This window comes from Oryctolagus cuniculus, chromosome 18, assembly GCF_964237555.1.
Source record: "Oryctolagus cuniculus chromosome 18, mOryCun1.1, whole genome shotgun sequence".
Classification (NCBI taxonomy): domain Eukaryota; kingdom Metazoa; phylum Chordata; class Mammalia; order Lagomorpha; family Leporidae; genus Oryctolagus; species Oryctolagus cuniculus.
The window spans coordinates 30,372,674-30,393,939 of NC_091449.1; the positions used below are offsets into that span (position 1 = coordinate 30,372,674).

The following is a 21,266-nucleotide window of genomic DNA, read 5'->3' on the forward strand; positions in this document are numbered from 1 at the left end:
AGACTAATCCTCCGCCTGAGGCGCTGGCACCCCAGGTTCTAGTCCTGGTCGGGGCGCCGGATTCTGTCCCGGTTGCCCCTCTTCCAGTCCAGCTCTCTGCTGTGGCCTGGGACTGCAGTGGAGGATGGTCCAAGTGCTTGGGCCCTGCACCTGCATGGGAGACCAGGAGAAGCACCTGGCTCCTGGCTTCGGATCAGCACGATGCACCGGCCACAGCTCGCTGGCCGCGGCGGCCAACAGCAAAAGGAACACCTTTCTCTCTGTCTCTCTCTCACTGTCCACTCTGCCTGTCAAAAAAAAAAAAAAAAAAAAAAAAAGATTCTGGGGGGAAAAAAATGAAGCTATCATTATTAAATGAGAGAGTATTATTTAATAGAGTGATCTTATACTAGGCAACCCTATTCGCACTTAAAATTTATTCATTTATATATCATGTAAAATGTATAGAACAAAAAAATTCTAGCTGCAATAACTTATCAATGTACAATCAAGTTAATGGGCATAAAAAAGGTTTAGAAATACAATATTATTGTCATTACTTGTGATTTTTTTTTTCAATTTATTTTTATTTATTTGAAAGAGAGTTAAGGAGAGAGGTAGAGACAGAGAAATAGAGGTCTTCCATCCACTGACTCACTCCCCAAACGGTCACAACAGCCGGAGCTGAGCTGATCCAAAGTCAGGAGCCAGGAGCTTCTTCTGGGTCTCCCACATGGGTGCAGGGGCCCAAGGACTTGGGCCATCTTGTACTGCTTTCCCAGGTCATAGCACAGAGCTAGATCAGAAGAGGAGCAGCCAAGACTTGAACTGGCGCCCATATGGGATGCTGGCGCCCCAGGCCAGGGCTTCAACCTGCTGCGCCACAGAGCTGGCCCCATTACTTATGATTTTTAATTTTATTTCTCAGTTAAAAGTATATTGACTAGGGTCTGGCACTGTGGCTTAGCAGGTAAAGCCAACAGCTGTAGTGCCAGCATCCCATATGGACACTGGCTCGAGTCCTGACTGTTCCACTTCTGATCCAGCTAATGTGTCTGGGAAAACAGTGGAGGATGGTCCAAGTCCTTGGGTCCATGCACCCATGTGAGAGACCCAATGGAAGCTCACGGCTCCTGGCTTCAGAGGGGCTCAGCTCTGGCCACTGCAGCCAATTAGGGAGTGAACCAGCAGTTGAAGATTTTCTTTCTCTCTCTCTTTCTGTGGTTGAAGATTTTCCTTCTCTCTTTCTCTCTCTGACTCTGCCTCTCAATAAATAAATAAATCTTTTTAAAAAAATGTATATTGACTAGCTATGCCTTAGGTCAGTACTTTGTAATCCTGGTTGGGGAACTTTTAAAACTACAGATGCTTAGACTTTTCAGCCGGACCAATTAAACTGATCTCTTGAAGCAGAGAGATTTTCTAAGTCCCCTGGAAATGTCATTGGGAAACAAAGTGTAAGAACCACTGCCTGGGGTGGGCACCAAGGCCCACCAGATTAAGCCATCAATTGGGATGCCCACATTTCATATCAGTGTGCTGGTTCAAGTCCTGCCTACTCTATTTCCAATCCAGCTTCCTGCTAATGTGCCTGGGAAGGCAGCAGGTAATGGCTCAAATACTTGGGCCTCTGCTACCCATGTGAGAGACCTGCATGGAGTTCCAGGCTCCTGGCTTCAGCCTGGTCCAGCCCTGGCTATTGCAGGCATTTGGGGAAGAGAACTAGGAGATGGAATATATATATCTTTCTCTCGCCCTCTCTTTTTCTCCCTCCCTCACTCTGTATTTCAAGTAGATGAAAAATAAACAAATAAGCACTTAAATAAAAGACATTACCTTAGATATCTTAGACTCTAAAGAAGATTGGAGGAGGCTAAAAAATAGAGCCACATCCTAAAGCAATTTACGTCAAATTATGGTAGACACTCAAAATACTATTTAAAACTAATAAAAAATATTTTTTCTGTTTTTCAAGTAAATGAATTAGGTGCAGTTTGAAAAGCAAGGATTTCATCTGCTTTGGCTAATCTATAGCCATTGAAAAATATTCTAGAAATCCACTTTGAAAATACGAAACTGAAGACCAAACCACTGACTGTTTGATTCAATCTAATGAGTTAAGGTTAAGGTCAAAGTTATTTTTAAATGTTTCCTCGCGTTATATAAGACCTACTCTCCCAGTACAGGCTGCTGTTCTCTCTGTGCACAGGGAGGCAGCCTGTCAGGTTTCCCCCACTCGACCATAAACCTTTTCCCTTTAAAAAAAATGTTTCCTAGCATTTCACATACCCAGGTCTATTAGCTATTTCTTCTCACTATATTGATGCTTCGTAGTCTGGAAACAATGAGTCAGTATCTGCATCTCAGATCCCTAAACTCTGAAGCAGTGTATTTTGAATTAGAAAATATTTACCACACAGTGAAAAATTAAGACAGTATGACCTGATTCCTTTTAAATCTTGCCTGTGAATAACTCCTATCTTATTAGCACAGGGACCTTTTTTGCCAATGTTTGATAACATCCAGTTTCTCCATCAAGAACCATTGTTTCCTCTCCACAACTAAAAACGTTTCCTCCCTTATGCTTTCCCATCTGTGCAAGGTATGTATGTAAATCGCTTCTTGTTGTTAGGACATGCAAAATGTCAAATCAGTACAATTCTTCTCCAGGTAAAGACTGAATTTGCCAGATACACGATATTCACCTACCATTACATTTCACTTCAATCAAACCAATCACTGATCTTTAAAAGCAAATATATCAAACCCCCCAAAAAATTCAAGTTTATTGAAATTCTGGCATTTTATTGAATATGGAAAAATAGAATATGCACAATGGTAACACTGGAAAGACTAAATAGAAATCACAGCCAAATTTATAAAGAGTTGAAATGGCTGAATTCTAAACCAAGTAGAACCATTTATCAGACTTTCATATTTTTTTTTATTATTTACTATTTAAACCAAGAAAAACTTACTAAAGCAAATTGAGTTCCACAAAAATGCAAAGGCTTACTATCTTATCTTATATAGTCAAATAATTCACACAGAGAAAAAAATTACCTTTTACAATTTTTTTTTTTTTGGTGTGCAAATTCTAATTTTATTCCCTGTGCTGCACTGTCTATTAAATTACTGCTCAGGAATGCAAGGAAAAATTGCTAGTCTTAGAGCACCATCTAGTGGAAAGATAAACACCACATGCAATAAGATTGATACAGAACTATTTGGGTTGCATAGTTAATTTCGGTATTTTTGTATAGCTTTTCTCTTCAAAATACAATAAATTAGAAGAATGTATTTTTGGAAAATTGTATTTATCACTAATATTAACTATTTAGTATTTTCCATAACTATTTAGTATTTATTTCCTTGTCAAATAAGACTTAAGGCAGGACCTCAACAAAATATACTTAGATAAATCCGTTAGTCTAACGTACTTTACTACAGGAACTTAGAGTAAAGTCATAATACTTTGAAAAGTGCTCCTTAAAAACTTAAAGCAACAAAAAGTCTTCTATAATTCAAATCATTTCACTGTTTTCCAAACAATAGTGTTTGAATTTAGTAAAGGGCTTTTAACACACTAACTTGATAGGATTTTATTCAGATTTACAGAATATTGAGCTATTACCGTAGATGTTTTTCAACTCCCTAGTATTAAATTCCATTTATAAACAATAACTGCATTTTTCTTTGTACTTTTACAACTTTCATTTAATGATATGTCAAGAGGTTGCACTGTTTGTATATCATTCTGTTTCTGTAGGCCCCTTAAGTATACACATACACACATCACACAGGTAAAATAAAACCATGGATAACTTTTCCAACATGTGCAAGGTCAGTAATAATACTTACAATCTCAATCGAGGTTCAACACATCTGACAAAATAATCATACTCATCTTCCTCCTCTTCATCCCAACTCCTCCAAATGTTTTGGTAGAAAAACCTGAAAAGGAATTTAGTATCATTCAAATTCAATCACTGGCTCAAAACATTGGAGTTTTGGAGGGGTGAGAGCTAAGGAGTAAAATAAAATAATTCTATCATCTATAGCAAACAGTATGAGTCACACAAAAAAGACCTTCTTTGTATCAGCTACAGAAGTTTCTCTACAACATTGATTTTGTTAGGACTTTCTCTTTTCAGAACTATTTATTGACCATCAGAACTGTGAGGATAACAGTATCATTTGTTGAAAAATCAAAGACTGGAAGAGAAATAGGTTTGGGGTTGAAAATAGAATTCTCCTTTAGCCATGCTCAGATTGAACATTTGACATCCACATGGATGATGTCAAGTACGCAGATGAATATGTAAGCCCAGAGCTCAAGAGATAGGTCAGAGCCAAAGATAACTATGTGGGAGTTATCAGCGTATTGATGGTAGTAAAGCAATAGATGAGATCATCTAGGGATATAATATAAAGCAGTTCTCAACCCTGGCTGTACAATAGGGTCTCCTTGCACATTGTTAAAAAATGATCCCTTATGGCAGACCAATAAATCAGAATCCCAAAAAGGGATAGGAGAGAGGTCTCTTCAGCATCCATTTATTTTTAGTTTCCTAAGTGATTTAACAAATTTATTACGAAAGATTTCAAACACATAAAAAGAATAGAGAAACAGGATCATGAATACAGGTATCCATCACTCACTTTCAAGAGTTACAAACTCATAGGCAGTTTTATTTCACTTCTGCTCTACCTACTCACCCCTTTGCTTCTCTCTCCCCACAATCCTGATGAATTATTTTAAAGCAACTCTCAAATATATGGTATTGTTCATAAATTTTTAATATATATCTCTAAAATAAATCATTATATTAAAAGAATATTTAGATTCTTTAATATTACTAAATATAGTTAGTATTCAAATTTCCCTAATTGTCTCTTTTGATGTTGACTGTTCAAATAGGATCAAACAAGGATCAGCTGGTGCATTTAATTGATGTCTTAAATCACTTTCATTCCATAGATTATTCCTCTTTTTCTCTGCAATTTTTAATAGTTTCCCACGCTCTAAATTTTGTTGACTATATCCCCATGAGCTCATTTAACATGTTATTTCCTTTATGTCTAATAAACTCAATCAGCTTAAGATTTGGCTGGGGGAGGCAGTGAAGAGTACATCAAGAGGGGTGTACCACTTCCATCAGAAAGCACAAAATGTCTGCACACCACTCCTTGTGAGGTAAATATTGATCAGTGGATCAGGTGGTAACCTGATCCACCCATTACAAATTCCCCTATCAGTTTTCACCTAATGACTGTAGCAACCATTAATGACCATTACCCAGAAACTTTATTTCATTAGTGGGTACAAAATAATTGATATTTTGACTCTATCATTCATTCTTCATGTAACAGTTGGAATACTTCTATAAAGAAAATCCCCAACTGATTCTTTTTTTTTTTTTTAAGATTTATTTATTTATTTGGAAGTCAGAGTTACACAGAGAGAGGAGAGGCAGAGAGAGAGGTCTTCCATGCGCTGGTTCACTCCCCAGTTGGCCACAACAGCCACAGCTGTGCTGATCCAAAGCCAGGAGCCAGGAGCTTCTCCCGGGTTTCCCATGTGGTGCAGGGGCCCAAGGACTTGGGCCATCTTTCACTGCTTTCCCAGGCCATAGCAGAGAGCTGGATCATAAGTGGAGCAGCCAGGATTCATACTGGAGCCCATATGGACTGCCAGCACTGCAGGTGGCAGCTTTACCCGCAACACTCCATGCTGGCCCCTCCAACTGATTCTAATGTCTTCCAAATTTAACTAAAGAAAAGATGGTTGCTATGGCTTGAATGTCCCTTCCAAAAATGCATGCTGACATTTAACTGCCATTGCAACAGTACTATGAGGTGGGACTTTCAAGAGATGATTTGGTTATGAGGGCTCAACCATGCTCTTGGATTTCCCAGGCTCCAAAAACATGAGCTAAATAAGTCTATTATCTATAAATCACCCAGTCTAGAAACAGAAAATATACTACGATGATGGCATATGACTGCTCTTGAGTAACTCCCAACATTCTAAAGTTTGAGCGTAAGAAGAGCTGGCCAAAATGACATCAACTGAACAGTGATACCCCAAAGGCTGAAAGGAGAGTGCATTAAGAAGATGGGGGGCGGGGATTGACACTGTGGCACAATGGGTTAAAGCCCCGGCCTGAAGCATCAGCATCCCATATGGGCGCCGGTTCTAGTCCTTTCTGCTCCACTTCCGATCCAGCTCCCTGCTATGGCCTGGGAAAGCAGTAAAAGATGGCACAATTTTTGGGCCCCTACATCCACGTGGGAGACCCGAAAGAAGCTCCTGGCTCCTGGCTTCAGATTAGCACAGCTCCAGCTGTTGCAGCTCCAGCTGTTGGGGAGTGAACCAGCAGATGGAAGATCTCTCTCTCTACCTCTCTCTCAATTCTTCCAAGTAAATGAAATAAATCTTAAAAAAAAAAAAAAGATAGGAATTGTGATGGACATTAGCCTAGCAGTTAAGACATCCATGTCCCTCAACAGAGTGCTGGGTTCGATCCCCAGCTCTGGCTCCTGATTCTAACTTTCCACTAATGCAAACCCTGGGATGCAGTGGTAATGGCTTAAGTAATTGGGTTCCTACCACCAATGTGGGAGAACCAGATTGAGTTCCCAGCTACCAGCTTCATTCTGGTCTAAGGCTAGCTGTTGCAGACATTTGGGGAGTGAACCAGCACATGGGAGGTTTCCATCTCTGTCTCTAAATAAATAAAAATGAAAAAAAAAAAAAAAACTCTGTTAATAGCTTCCTTTTTACAAACATAACAAAAAGTAAAAGACAGGAATGACTAAATATATAGGATATAGCTAAGAAGTCAAGCAAGATGAGATCAGAGAAGCACCAGCTGGACATGGATGTCTGTGGTGACCTTGACCACCATTTCAGGGGTAAAGTAGAAACAGAAGTGTCATTGGATGTCAGAAGTACAGGCTGTGACCATGTGTAACTCAAGAAGTTCTACTGTAAAATAGAAAGAACACTGAAAATGAAGCCATCTTTTAATTTTTGTAGATTGGGCTTTCAGTTTCTTCACCCTGTCACAGTCTATCTTAAAAAGAAAAAGAAAAGCTTCTGCTGGCTCCCTGTTGCCCACAGAAAGAAGTCCTGAATGAGGTGCTGTTCCATGGATTCATATTCTAGCTCTCAGGCATCTCTCCTGCCTCAGAGCTTGCGCATATAAACTCCCAATTTCATAAGCTCTTTCAAAGCTCACGTAAATGCCAGTCAGAAGCCTTCTACTTCTTCTACCTGATAAACTTATACTGATATTTCACAACTCAAATCTCATCCTTACCAGCATACTATCAGACATGTACCTATCATTGCCATCTAAGTCTCCTCCAGTGCTTATTCTTACAACCCAGAGACCTGGGCGTCAGCCTTGACTCCCCCCATCTGCTCACATCTCCTCAACTCCCACATGCACCAAGTTGTAGCCATTCTACTGCCTCAAACTTCCATCTGTTCTCTCCACATTCCACCTTAGTCTTATCTTACCTCTTAACTGGTCTCAGTATTCTATCTCCCTCCATTTTCAACACAGCGGCCAGAATGAACATTTTAAAACACAAAGTTGAGCATATTTCCCAAGAATGAAAGCCTTTCAATGGCTTCCAACTGCACTTAAAGAAAAAAATGATTTATTGGCTGACAAAGCCCTGTACTTTCTGACCCTGCCAATCTCCAATCTAATTCCCTAGGTCTCACCACGTACTGTCTATGCTCTGGCCACCATGGCCTTTCAGCTTCTGAAACTCACTGAGATCCTGAACCTGCTCTCTCATCACTCTTTCACCTAACTAGCCCTTCAGACCCAAGTTCAAATGTCATTTCCTCAGGAAATAATCACAGAACAGCACCCTGACCTAGTTTAGGATACTAATTCTTCATAGCTCTCACTCCTATTTCCAATCATATAGAGACAGAGACAGAGACAGAGACAGAGATAGAGATCTCTTTGGGTGATTATCTCATAAAGGTTCATCTCCCTCCTTTAGAGTGACAACTCTCCAAAGATGGCAACTGTGTCTATTGTGTACCTCAGTCATACCCCACATTCCACCGAGAGCTGGGCACAAAAATATCTATTAATTCAATGAGCAGATGAAAACTCTCATAGTTTGCTCTTCTCCGAGCACTGACTGGAATCTGAGCCCTCAAAATGAAGAGCAAATTTAGCCAGGCTCCTCTATCACCAACCCCAAATACCTGTCTTTCTACCAAGTTCCATACCTACAAAAATTTGAAAATTTTTAAAAGCATATCTATGAATCTAGGTCTGATAGGCTTTCTTTCTCACTTTAGGGACAAAATGTACACTGTGCAAATGAAAATCAACTATGCCAAAAAAAAAATGTAAAAAACTGAAAGGTATAAATATGTCCCCTAAGGATCCAAGAGAGTAGACTAAAAACCACCTTCTTTGACAAGACACATCCTTGAAAAAAATGTTTATTAGTCTTATCTGTGCAGAAAGCATAATAATATCCAATTCTCTCTTTCTTTCCTTTCCTCTTTCCTTCTGCCCTCTCATATTTGAATACATCAACAATATCCAAAGCATCTACAACTTTTCAGGCAATTTCTAAATACATACAAACCAAATTAAGAATTTCAATCTTTTCTTAACATCTGGGGAAACTGGATAAAGGATACAGAGGAATTCCTTGTACTCAACTCTTCTGTAAATTTGGAATTATCAAAAAATAAACACTTAAAATATTTAAAAAATTTTTTCACTTAAAAAAGATTCTCCAATCTTTCAATATTCTAAATTATTGCAATGACCAAGTTTACAGTTTGAAGTTTAAATCTGGATTTAACGCTGACCAGAAATCACTTCATTTCCTCCAGAATTTCTGGCCGTGAGGTTATTTTTATCAACTTCTTTTCCTACCGGACATGCTCAATTGCAAGTGCTGTCTGGTCAAATGCTCCAGAATCATCAAACACCACCCACAGCTCCTGCAGGGGCAACCGGTGTTCCTTGAGATCAAGGAGCTCCTTCATACACTCCAAGGTAAAAGTGTCCACTTGAGAGTCACAGAGGTATGGTTCTGCAAGCTGCACCACTGCCTTCAAGGCTAAAAAGTCCACGGCTGTGACCTGAAATTTTTAAATGCAACAATATATGGAAATCAAATACATACATACATATAAAATACTAAACTTGAAAATTAAAACTTGAAATGAGGACAGGGAGCCTTCTTCTACAATATAAAGAATAAATAAGACAGGCCTGCCTCTAACATTATAATCAAAAAAATAAATAAAATGTTTAATAAACAAGTATGTGACAGACAATAACTAGTAGGGGTGGGGGTCTTGTTTTGCTGGGATGCCAAGAAAAGTCACCTCTGAGTTGAGCAGAGCAGGATGAAAAACAAAAGCCTCTCTGGCAGAAACAAGCAGATGGAGGAATCAAAAGGGGAAAATAGAGGGGGGTGGGGCAGGGGAGCAGGCAGGAGCAGGACATGAGGCTACACAGAGGCAAGGAGGGCATCAGGAGTTTGCATTGTACATGTTCTCTAGCACAAGGTGAGGCCATACAGCAAACACTAGGCCCTTGGTAAATGCAATGCATTAGATATTTCAAGCAGAGAAATGGCGCACTTCTATTTCTCTTTAAAAGCTTAATTATTTATTTATTTGAAAGCCATATCAAAAGAGAGTGAGGTAGAGACAGAAGAGCTGAAGCCACAAGCTAGGAAATTCATTGGCAGAGGCCCAAGACTGGGATGGAGTTTCTGGTTCCTAGCTTCGGTCTTACCCAGTCCTGGCCATTGTAGCCAACTGGGGAGTGAACCAGAAAGACCTCTCCCTCTATCTCCCTCCCTCTCTCTCTCTCTCTCTCTGTCACTCTGCCTTTCAAGTAAACAAATAAATAAATCTTTTTTTAACTTTTTATTTTAACTTGTCACTTTCTACTTATTTATTTTGCTATTTATCTGAAAGGCAACAACACAACACAGGCCCTAATAAATAAAGCTTTTTAAAAAAGACTTTTGAGACTGGCATTGTGGTATAGCAGGTTAAGCCACCACCTGCCAACACCAGCATCCCATATGGGTGCTGTTTCAAGTCCCGGCTATCCACTTCCAATACAGCTCCCTGCTAATGCGCCTGGGAAAGCAGCAGAAGATGAACCAAATGCTTGGGCCCCTGCACCCACATGGAAGACCTAGATGAAGCGCCTGGCTCCTGGCTTCAGTGTGGCCCAGCCCTGCCATTGCAGCCATTTGGGCAGTGAACCAGCAGATAGAAGCTCGCTTGCTTGCTCGCTCTCTCTCTCTCCATAATTCTGCCTTTCAAATAAATAAATCTATTAAAAAAAAAAAAAAAGACTTTCATTTCAGAGAACTAACTGGGGGTAGACAGTACTATCTTAATCAAACAGAACTGAATTTCAACCAGACTTTAACACAATCCAAAATTTAAAAACCCATACAGAGCAGCTATAACCACAGCCTTGCACGTAACCACTGCAGAATGTGTGATGTCATTTTCTAAAGGAGCTGCAGCAACAACTTGCATTCACACTTCCTGGTTTAATGTTCTAGCTTAACAGGGCTTTTTGTGGTCCAGTTAACAAACACTGAGAAAAATTCACAGCTGTAATTAGAGTTTAAATTTAATGAAAAAGGCCCAGGCAGTTGAAAAATAAGATTGTTTTTACTTTCTGCAATGGAGCATGTTACCAAGAGATTACCACATATCTACAAATTTGTTAGGCAAAAAATCAGCTAGTTTTAGAAGTACCTGTTTGGTTTGAACCAATTAATGGACTACAACTAAGGAGGTAAAAACTTAATTGAAACTCCATTTACTTCATAATTAGGACTCTGTGTTTTTTGACTGATATAAAGTAACTCCTCCACCTCCCAGGTTTATAATCTGCTTCCCCTTGTCAAAGGACACTGAAACTTAAACCACCTTAATCTCCAAGTAGCTCCTCCTTGGTTGTCTTTAAAATTTGCCGAACACTTCATACACCACAGCAATTAGATGTGAAAAACATGCTATTTTCAATCAGCTCATAAACTTTAATTAAAAATAAGCACTCTGGCTATAACAGTCTAAAGTAAAGTGCTTCTAGCTAGAGACAAATGTCTTAACAACAGAATTAAATTTACCTCCACCAGCACCCTGAACACATTAGTGTGCCAGACTGCCCGCCATCCAGATGGTTCAAGGACCTTCTCCAAGAACTCAGCTGTGAATTCCCTTACCTCGGAGGCCTTGCAGTCAGCTACAAACAAAGGAAGAACAGTAAGAACTGAGCATGCACAAAGCACAGAGAAGTTAATAAATCCATTTACATCTACTCTCTCAGAACCAAAAACTGGTAATTGCAGAGACTGAGACAGACATCTGTGTATGAACTAAAAAGATAAAAGCAGCAAAAAAGAACCTACTCACCTAAAATGTAATCTTGATAGGCGCTGAATCGCTCATAGAACAAAAGTTGAGTGGTTTGGAAAATTTCTGGGAAAAGAGTTTTTCCTTCTGGCACAAAACTTTTTAAACTAGAGCCTGGCTTATCTTGACTGCTACAGCTGCTGCATGAATCTTCATCTTGGAACAAACCTAAAAGAAAAACAAAATAAGTAGGCTCGACTACCCCAAGTACTTCCAGTGACTTTAAAATACTTCTATTTATACACTCTTGCTTTGAAACTCCAAAACAAGGTTTAGGATGAATACTCTACTTATCTCTATCATTGTCAAAAGAAATTAGTCTTCCAAACATAAACATATCTCAAACTCCAAGTTCTTCTTATAACCTAATTTACTAATATAAAGAGAACAGACTTCATGTAGCTCATTGGTACAATTCTAAAAATATGATACTTTCCTCCCTCCCTCCTGCTCCTTGTTTTCTCTCTTAATTTTTGCAATAACATGTTTTTAAGTTACTTGCTAATCACAAATTAATCCTCCACTAACTAAAGAGTCCAACAAGTTAAAAGTAAAAAGACCACTCTTCCACAGGAATATAGACAAAGCTATAAATAATAATCAAATCCTAAGATGTTAATTTAGCTCATATACACTGTTGTTGTTGTTGTTGTTTTGTACTCTATATATTAGCTACCACCAATCACAAAAAACATATTTATCTTTTTGGGTCTGATTTATTTCACTCAGCAAAATGGTCTCCAGTTGTATCCATTTTGCTGCAAAAGACAGGATTTCATTCTTTTTTATGGCTGAGTAGTATTCCATTACGTATATATACCACATTTTCTTTATAGAATCATTAGTTGATGGACATCTGGGTTGACTCCATATCTTAGCTATTGTTAATTGAGCTGCTATTATAAACATGAGGGTAACTCTTTCATATGTGGATTTCATTTCCTTTGGGTATAAAATCCAAGTTCTACCTCAAAACAAAAGAGCTTAAGTATTTTTTTTATGGAGTGTGTGTGTGTGTGTGTGTGTTTAAGATATATTTATTTGAAAGTCAGAGTTACAAAGAGAGGTGGAGACAGAGGGAGAGAGTTCTTTCATCCACTCCCCAAATGGCCGTGATGGCCAGAGCTGAGCAGATCCAAAGCCAAGAGACAGGAGCTTCTTCCAGGTCTCCCACATGGGTGCAGGAGCCCAAGCACTCAGGCTATTCTCTACTACTTCCCCAGGCCATAAGCAGAGAGCTGGATCAGAAGAGGAGCAGCCAGGAATCAAATTGGCACCCATATGGGATGTCAGCACTGAAGGCCACGGCTTTAACTGGTTTTGCCACCACACTGGCCCAGAGCTTAAGATCTTTCACGGGTTAGGTTTTGTAGTTCTGTGAGGTTCTTCAGGGAAACACAGGAAGCGGATTGTTTTAATAGAAACAACCAAAGTTTTCATTAAAGGATACAGCTATAATTTTTACTACAATGGTTAGCAAGTTGTTGAAACCGAGCCCCTACACAATGCCTTTGATACAGATACTACATCCCATTAGGTCCTCATCTCCATGGTCTCCTAGCCTCCCTCCCTTAGAGTTTCCCTGCCCTGATTTTTCTAAAATGAACTTACTAAATCAAGGGAGTGGTGCAACGGGCCCTACAAGGTACCCAATCATCAGACTCATGAAGTCACTTACCTCCCCTAGAGATAACATCTTGACATTTGTCTTGAGAGATTTGTTTTCCAAGAACTCCAGACTCTGAGTAAAAAGCAATTCCCACCTGCAAATAGCCTCTGGTACCCACTTGGCCACCATCAAAATGCCCTAAAGGATGGGATGAGTGTTGTGGCGCAATGGGTTAAGTCGCTGATTGTGACAATGGCATTCCATTCTAGAGAGTGAAATCAAGTGCCGATCCACTTCCAATCCAGCTTCGTGCTAATACATGGGAAGCAGAAGATGATGGCCCAAGTACTTGGGTTCCTACCATCCACATGGGAGACCTGAATGGAGTTCCTGGTGCTCTCTCTCTCTCTCTCTTTTTCCCTTACCCTGCCACTCTGCCTTTCAAATAAATAATTTTTCTAATTCCCTAAAGGACACAATCTTGCTGACCAATCAAAGGAGAAGCATGAGCACTCAGACCAACCAGGAACATGAACATGAGCCAAACACACACCTCTCAACCCCAACTTCAATCTGCGAGAATTTTTTACTCCTACCCTTCAGGGAACCCAAAACTTAAGCAATAGCTCCTGGCACCTCGCTTTGTGCTTTGCAATCAAGGTCTTTCTTCCACCAGCCTGATGTCAGTAACTGGCTTCCAGTACATCAGGTGAATAGGCCCAGTTTTGGGGGTCTATACCAATTCCTCCAGCCAGATGGTCTATGACAATCTATCTTATAGGGCTTTTTTTTTTTTTTTTTTTTTTTCCAAAATAAGTTCGCAGGTGCAGGCATTTGTACAGCAATCATGATGCCGCTTGGGAAACCTACATCCCACACCAGAGTACCTGGGTTCAATCCCAGCTCTGTCCCTGGTTCCAGCTTCTTGCTAATGAACATCCTGGGAGGCAACAGATAACGGCTCAAGTGACTGGGCTCCTACCACCCAAGAAACAGACCTGGACCAAGTTCCTGGCTCCTGGCTCCTGGCTTCAGGATAACTCAATCCCAACCATTGTGGGTATTTAGGGAATGAACCAGTGGATGAGAGACAGATACCTCTCAAATACAGATACATTTTTAAAAATAGTAATTCCACATAGCTGCCTTAAAGGCAGCTCGTTTCTTATTCTCGCTCGCTCTCTCAAGTGCCTTAAATGACTTAAACTCTTATTTTATTTTCTACAGGATCAGTCTGCCGATGGTACCTCAATAAGCAGGAATGAGAGGTTCTTTTTTATTTATTTAGAAAGGCAGAGTTACAAAGAGGCAGAGGCAGATAGAGAGGTCTTCCATCCACTGGTTCACTCCCCAAATGGTCAGAGAGCTGGGCCAATCTGAAGCCAGGAGCCAGGAGCTTCCTCTGGGCCTCCCACAGGGGTTCAGGGGCCCAAGGTCCTGGGCCATCCTCCACTGGTTTCTCAGGCACATCAGCAGGGAGCTGGATTGGAAATGGAGCAGCCAGGGCTTGAATCAGCACCCATACTGGATGCCAGCACTGAAGGCTGCAGCTTTATCTGCTACACCACACGACTGGCCCCAGTGAGAGCTTCTCAATAATGTATAAGGTTTACTTCACTAAAGCTACTAGGTTCCTCCTCACTAATTTCAATGACTGTGTCTAAGAAAAGATCAAAAAATGCAAATCACACCAGGTTCGAGCTGAATGTAATTATGCTTCATACTGCATGATTCAGCCAGTGACCTAGCTAACTCTGTATAATAAGATGTTTTTAATAGACAAAAAAAACTACTAAATAAACAATGCTAGGGGCAACATGTAGAGAGGTTTCAAGGAAAATATCTGAGACTATTATTAGCAGGAGGCTTTCTTCCCCCATCTCTTCCTTCCATTTCTTGCCTCTGTTCAGGCCACCGAAATTACTTCAGGCCAGAGATGACTAAAGTATACTTGAGTCTGTTGCTCACAAACACTGCTGTATATGAGTCAGAGGGAACTGATACCTTACTATCTGTGACCATCTCTGTGCTGCTGTTTCCTCACCTATAAAGAGAAGGCAAAAATAGTACGCCTACTTCAACAATACGTACGTTTATTGGAGAAATGATACTTTAGAGCTGGCACTGTGGCAGAGTGAGTTAACCAGGCTACTCTGCTTCCAATCCAGCTTCCTGTTAATGTGCCTGGGGGGCAGTGCATGATGGCCCAAGGGCTTGAACCGCTGCCATCCATGTGGGAGAACAGGATGGAGTTGGCCCAGAACGCATTGTTACAGCCACTTGCTGAGTCAGTCTGTTTCTTTCTCTTTCTCTCTTTCTCTCTCTCTCTCTCTCTCCTCCGTCTGTTGCTATGTCTTTCAAATAAATAAATAAATCATTTAAAAAAAAAAGAAATTATACTTTATTTCGGCATTCTTTCCAGCTAATTTTTTGTTTTTCCAATTTATTGAGGTATAACTGACAAATAACTTACAATGAAGCTGTACGATGTGAATCTTTGAAACACATATACGTTAAGAAATGATTACCACAATAAAGCTAATCAACACTTCTGTGAGCTCACATAGTCATCGTGTGTGCATGCAGTAAATCTCGAGCACACCACAGGGCATCAGGAACCACAGTCACTACACTGTAGGTCTCCAGATCCTATAGGTCCCCACTCCGTCTTCTTGGACCAATATCTCCCTTCCTCCAGCCCTTGGCAGCCACTGTTCTGTTCCTCTGAGCTTGGGTTTTCTGCACTCACAAATAAATGACATCATGCAGTATTTGTCTTTCCTTACAGCAGCTTCGAGAATGAGTCGTCACACGGCATTTCCTTCATCTTCACCTCCCAGTGAAGCCGCTGGCTCCGTTTTTCTAACAGGAAAACTAAAGCTGAGCAAGTCTGGCCAGTTCGCAAGGTGGGTTAGTAGTGGAATTAAGTCACACTCCACCAGGTCTCTATCCATACAAGACACATTGGAAACGTTCAAGGAAAAACTTGAACCAGCTTACAAATGTCAGAAAATGTATTCGTGGCATCTCCAAGAACGTAGAACGGAGACACAGGTCCCGTTTCTGGACTCTGTTAGCCCCCTAGCGTTGGGCAGGTCACCTGCCCTCAGAACTCAGGGGCGCTATCCCCAGCTTTCCTCTTTCCGAAAAGCAGTGGCTCCGACCCCCAAGATGCGAATGACCCAAACGTGCCCACTCTACCGACAAACGCGCGCGGAGCTCCCCGAAGCCCACCGCGGTAAGGAATTCCCGGCCCACTCCAGCTGCCTGCTGTCTCGGGGAAGCGGAGGCCAGAGAGGTCGGGCCGAGGGGAAGCTGTCCCCAGGAACCTCGAGTCCTTGACGCGCGGAGTGGGGGTCCCGCCCTGGCCGCCCGCGTCCGGAAGGCCTGAGACCCAGGCGCCCTCCCCGGTGTCCACTCGGAGGCCCCGGGCCGCCGCAGGAACTGCCCGCCACTAGGAGGCGGCTCCTCGAGCTAGGCCGGCGGATGCTCACCTTTCTCCATGGACGCCGGCTCCTCCTCGGCCACCCAGTCGGTGAACTCCTGCGCCATGGCCTCAGACCCCAGAAAGCCACCCGTCAGCAAACCCTCAGCCATTTCAAATTTCCGCGGGAGGCAGCCCCAGACCCGCGACGTGATGACGCAGGCGCTTCTGATTGGATAGCCGGCCGAGGTTCTTGGACCAATTAAAGAAAGGTTGCGCTCCCCGCCGCCCCACCTCCGTTCCTCCGGAGCCGGGTCTCCTCCGGCCTCCGCCCTCCCCGCCGGCAGCGCCTCAACGCCATCTAGTGGCGGATCGGGCGGCTGTTCCCAGCCGGGTTCTCGGTCTTGGGCTTACTGGACGAATCTGGATAGCGACAAAATTTGGGATGATTTCCGAAAAACTAATGAGCCATTCCTAGCTGGAAATGAGGTACAGAAAGAATCAAAAAGCATAATATTTAGACTCGTTTCTGCCATTATCAGTGGCATTACTTTGGACAAGCCACCTCTCGGAACTCACCACAAAGAATCATTCGGTCCCCACTCCCTCTGGCTCTCTCTCGCGCTCGCTCTCTCTCTCTCGCTTTCTCGCTCTGTCCCCCTCGCGCTCTTCCTCCATCGATACAGATACACAATAAGGTATTTTCAAAGGCCGTAAAGTTAGATATGTAAATCTATTTTTATTAATTAAACGCAACTGTACCTCCAGGAACAGCAACATTCAGTTAGTACCTGACTGTATGTTTTCCCTGTAAAGTCTTATTTAATCTTCAAAGACTTATTTAATCCTATGAGACAGGAAGTATTATACCCATTTTGCAGAAGGGGAAATGGAGTCACCGAGGTAAGTTGTCCTGTCCAGCCCAGTAGAGTCAGGATTTGAAGCCAGACTCCAGAAGCCACACTTGAATGCTTCTGCCAAGCTGAGTCAGCCCGAAGCAGCACAGGCTGCGGGGACACCTGTGTAGGCTATTTCAGGGACCCCGTTTCTACTGACTGCCTTGGGGGTAAACCCTGGCCTAATGTCTCTCAGATTCCTCGCTGCTGAAACCCAACACAGCCCAGAGAGGCGACGGTGGAAGATGGCACCTAATTCACCCAGCTTCCCTAGGAAACAAGATTTCTCTGGCTCCTGTGTGCAGAGTCTGACCTTACACTTGTTCATTCACTGAACAAATGTTTATTGAGCACCACAAGGTGGAAACACACACACACACACACAAAAAAAAAAAACAATAAAGCCAAGGCTAACAACAGGTCTTGAGCACCGTTAGCTTTCTCTTAACCCTCGCCTTCAACTCTCCCACCCAAAATCTGTGTTTCTCCTCACCTGTTTTCCTCCCTACTGGGGACAGCTCCGCTGTCTGCTCATTCAACTATCAAATATTTTATCAGCCATCAAGATGATACCCAAAACAGTGCTTCTAGAAAAGTCCTGAAAAGGAACGGGAGGAAACCAGGTCAGAGACAAAATATGGGTGCAGTTGCAAACTCTAGGAAGGACAAATTATTTATTTAACTGGATACATTTGCTGGATCACTCCTCCAAATGGCTACAAAGGCTGGAGATGGGCAGATCTGAAGCCAGGAGCCAGGAGCTTCATCCGGGTCTCCCACATGGGTGCAGGCACCCAAGTACATGGGCCATCTTCTACTGCTTTCTCAGGCCATTAACAGAGAGCTGGATCAAAGAGAAGCAGCGGGGACATGAACCAGCGCCCATGTGAGATGCCAGTGCCACAGGCAGAGGCTTAGCCTCCTACACCACAGTGCCTGCCCCGCAGTCCTTCGCCTTTCCAAATTTATGTCAACATTAATTCATTACTTGCTCAGATTACAGATATGTGTCACTTAATGTCAGGAAACACCCTAAGAACTGCATTGCTAGCTGATTTCATCACTACACAAATATCAGTCAGTGTGCTTATATTGTGGGCAAGGAGCCTCCCACCACCACCCCCAAGCCCCATCACTCCCCTCCCTGCTGGGCTTATTCAAGACACGTCCCTCCAAGTGTGAAATATTCAAGGTGGGAGCATAAAGCTGTATGGGAAAGCAGAATTTGTCCAAAGACAAAAGGATAGTGCACAATCAAGAGGTAAGTGATGGTGAGCTCAAGAGAAAAAAGAGAATGGACAAAAAGCCAAAACACACACACACACACACACACACACCTCTCTGCAAGGTTTGGGTCATCTGTTTATACTACAGGGAAGCACAGGGGGTGGTGCTTGGAGTGAGGCTTAATTGAAGATTCAGGGTGAAGTTCAGGGCTGAGAACCGCCCGTTTCCATGACCATTTTTGGAAATACCGTGTCAGGGAGTCAAATGCATCTAGGATCAAGATTTTCCTAGGAAAGCTGACTGAGTGAAGTGCAGGTTTCCACTGTCACCTCCGGCATCAGGTGTCCCTCCCCTATGGTTATTTTATTGTAATTATGTTATAATGACTTCAGGTCATCCCAACCATCTATGGTATTTCCAGCTGCTGCTGTTTCTCCATTTGCACCACTGTGGAACCTGTGGTTTCTGCTATGGGACAAGGCAGGGAGCAGGGGCTTGGTGGTGCAGGTTTGGGTAGCACACTGGATGGTGCAGTCTGGGCTGTCACACAGGCCGGGCCAGGCTGTCAGGAGGATCTAACAGATAGGCTGTGGCTGCTCTCCTGCTGCAGACGGTGCTGCCCCAGGGGTGGGTGGGGTGGGATGGTCCAGCTGCAGGTCAGTTGGGCTGTCAGACCTCAGCTCCTCTTGCTAACACTTACCTACCTGCCCATATGACTTACACAAACTAAGATGGCTGTGAGGTTAGCAGGTGACATAATCTTATGGGGCCATCTTTGCATGTACAGTCCATCATTGACCAAAATGCTGTGCAGGGGCAGGCATTTAGGCTAGCAGTTAAGATAGTGCATCCAGTGTTGCAGTGTAGGGGTTAAGCCACTGCTTGCGACAACAGTAGCCCATGTGAGTATCGATTACAGTCCCTGTTGCTCGTCTTCTGACCTAGCTCCCTGCTAGGAAGGCAGTGGAAGATGACCCAAGGGCTTGGGCCCTGCCACCCACATCAGACACCTGGAAGAAGCTCCTGGCTTGGGCCCCTGCACCCATGTGGGAGACCTGAAGAATCTCCGGTTCCTGGCTTTGGCCTGGCCTAACCCTGGAGTTGCAGCCGTTTGGAGATTATTTTTATTTATTTATTTATTTATTTATTTTTGACAGGCAGAGTGGACAGTGAGAGAGAGAGACAGAGAGAAAGGTCTTCCTTTGCCGTTGGTTCACCCTCCAATGGCCGCCGCTGCAGCCGGCGCACCGCGCTGATCCGATGGCAGGAGCCAGGATCCAGGTGCTTTTCCTGGTCTCCCATGGGGTGCAGGGCCCAAGCACCTGGGCCATCCTCCACTGCACTCCCTGGCCATAGCAGAGAGCTGGCCTGGAAGAGGGGCAACCGGGACAGAATCCGGTGCCCCAACCGGGACTAGAACCCGGTGTGCCGGCGCCGCAAGGTGGAGGATTAGCCTATTGAGCCACGGCGCCGGCTCGTTTGGAGATTAAACCAGCAGATGGAAGATCAATCTCTCTCTCTCTCTCTCTCTCTCCTTCCCTCTATCTTTCTCTCTCTCTAATTTTGCCTTTCAACTAAATAGATAAATTTTAACTGAAAAAAAAAAAAAAGACACTGCATCCTGCATTGGAGTGCCTGGATTTAATCCAAGCTCTGATTCCTGACTCCAGCTTTCTGCTAATGCAGACCCTGGGAGGCAGTGATGATGACTCAAGTAACTGGGTCCCTGCCACGCATGTGGGAGACCTGGATTGAGTTCCTGGTTCCCAGCTTTGATACCCTGCCATTGCAGACATTTGGGAAGTGAACCAGCTGTTGGTAGTGCGTGCTCTCTCTCTCTCCCTCTGCCTCTTTGCCTCTCAAACAAATAAATTTTTAAAATTTAATAAAAAGCAACTGACCAGGGCCGGTGCTGTGGTGTAGTAGGCTAAGCCCCCGCCTGCGGCCCCAACATCCCATATGGGTGCCAGTTCATGTCCTGGCTGCTCCTCTTCCAGTCCAGGTCTCTGTTATGGCCTGGGAAAGCAGCATAAGATGGCTCAAGTGCTAAGGCCCCTGCACTCACATAAGAGGCCCAGAAGAAGCTCCTGGCTCCTGGCTTTGGATCAACTCAGGTCCAGCCATTGTGGCCATTTGGGGAGTGAATCAGTGGATGGAAGACCTTCCTCTCTGTCTCTCCCTCCCTCTGTCGGTAACTCTACCTCTCAAATAAATAAATGAATAAATAAAATATTTAAAAAGAAAAAAAGTAACTGACCTTTCTCCTGAGGTTATTTCCATTTTCGTATTCTTTATGGAAAGTCTGACCTGGGGTTCTTGCCTGTGATTCACACTCACCATGCTGCAAAGCCAATCCTGAGGGCAGCCCATCTTCCAGCTCACATTCTGCCCACCGCTGGCCTAGCCAACCACCATCTCCCACCAGGGCGGCTGAGACCTCACTGGGTGTCCTCCTTCCAAGATGCCAGCACCACCCTGGCCCTGCTTCTGGAATTAGTCTCTCCCCTCGTGCTGCTCCTATACAGGGGTCTCACACTTCCCTGCCCAGGTGGGCCAGGCAGGACACATAGTGAGGAGAAGTGGGCACCAGGCCTGGTCCAGTGGAAAGTGGTGAGCATGGCCGCCCACTGAGAAATCTCCCTTATAAAATGTTGGCAACTAGTTTTTTGTTTTTTGGTTTTT

At 43.2% G+C, this 21,266-nt stretch overlaps 1 protein-coding gene across 1 annotated transcript in view; it reads right to left on the reverse strand.

Moving 5' to 3' along the window:
• The window catches only part of SHCBP1 (SHC binding and spindle associated 1), a 38,933-nt gene extending 22,243 nt beyond the window's left edge, over positions 1–16,690 (reverse strand). The window contains exons 1-5 of the mRNA XM_002721561.5: positions 16,532–16,690; positions 11,429–11,596; positions 11,143–11,258; positions 8,907–9,115; positions 3,841–3,933 (exon numbers count right to left, since the gene is read on the reverse strand). Of these exons, the coding sequence (XP_002721607.1) occupies positions 3,841–3,933; positions 8,907–9,115; positions 11,143–11,258; positions 11,429–11,596; positions 16,532–16,634 (689 nt within the window). The 5' untranslated portion in view covers positions 16,635–16,690. The remainder of the gene's footprint in view (positions 1–3,840; positions 3,934–8,906; positions 9,116–11,142; positions 11,259–11,428; positions 11,597–16,531) is intronic.
• Between the last annotated feature and the right edge of the window lie 4,576 nt (positions 16,691–21,266).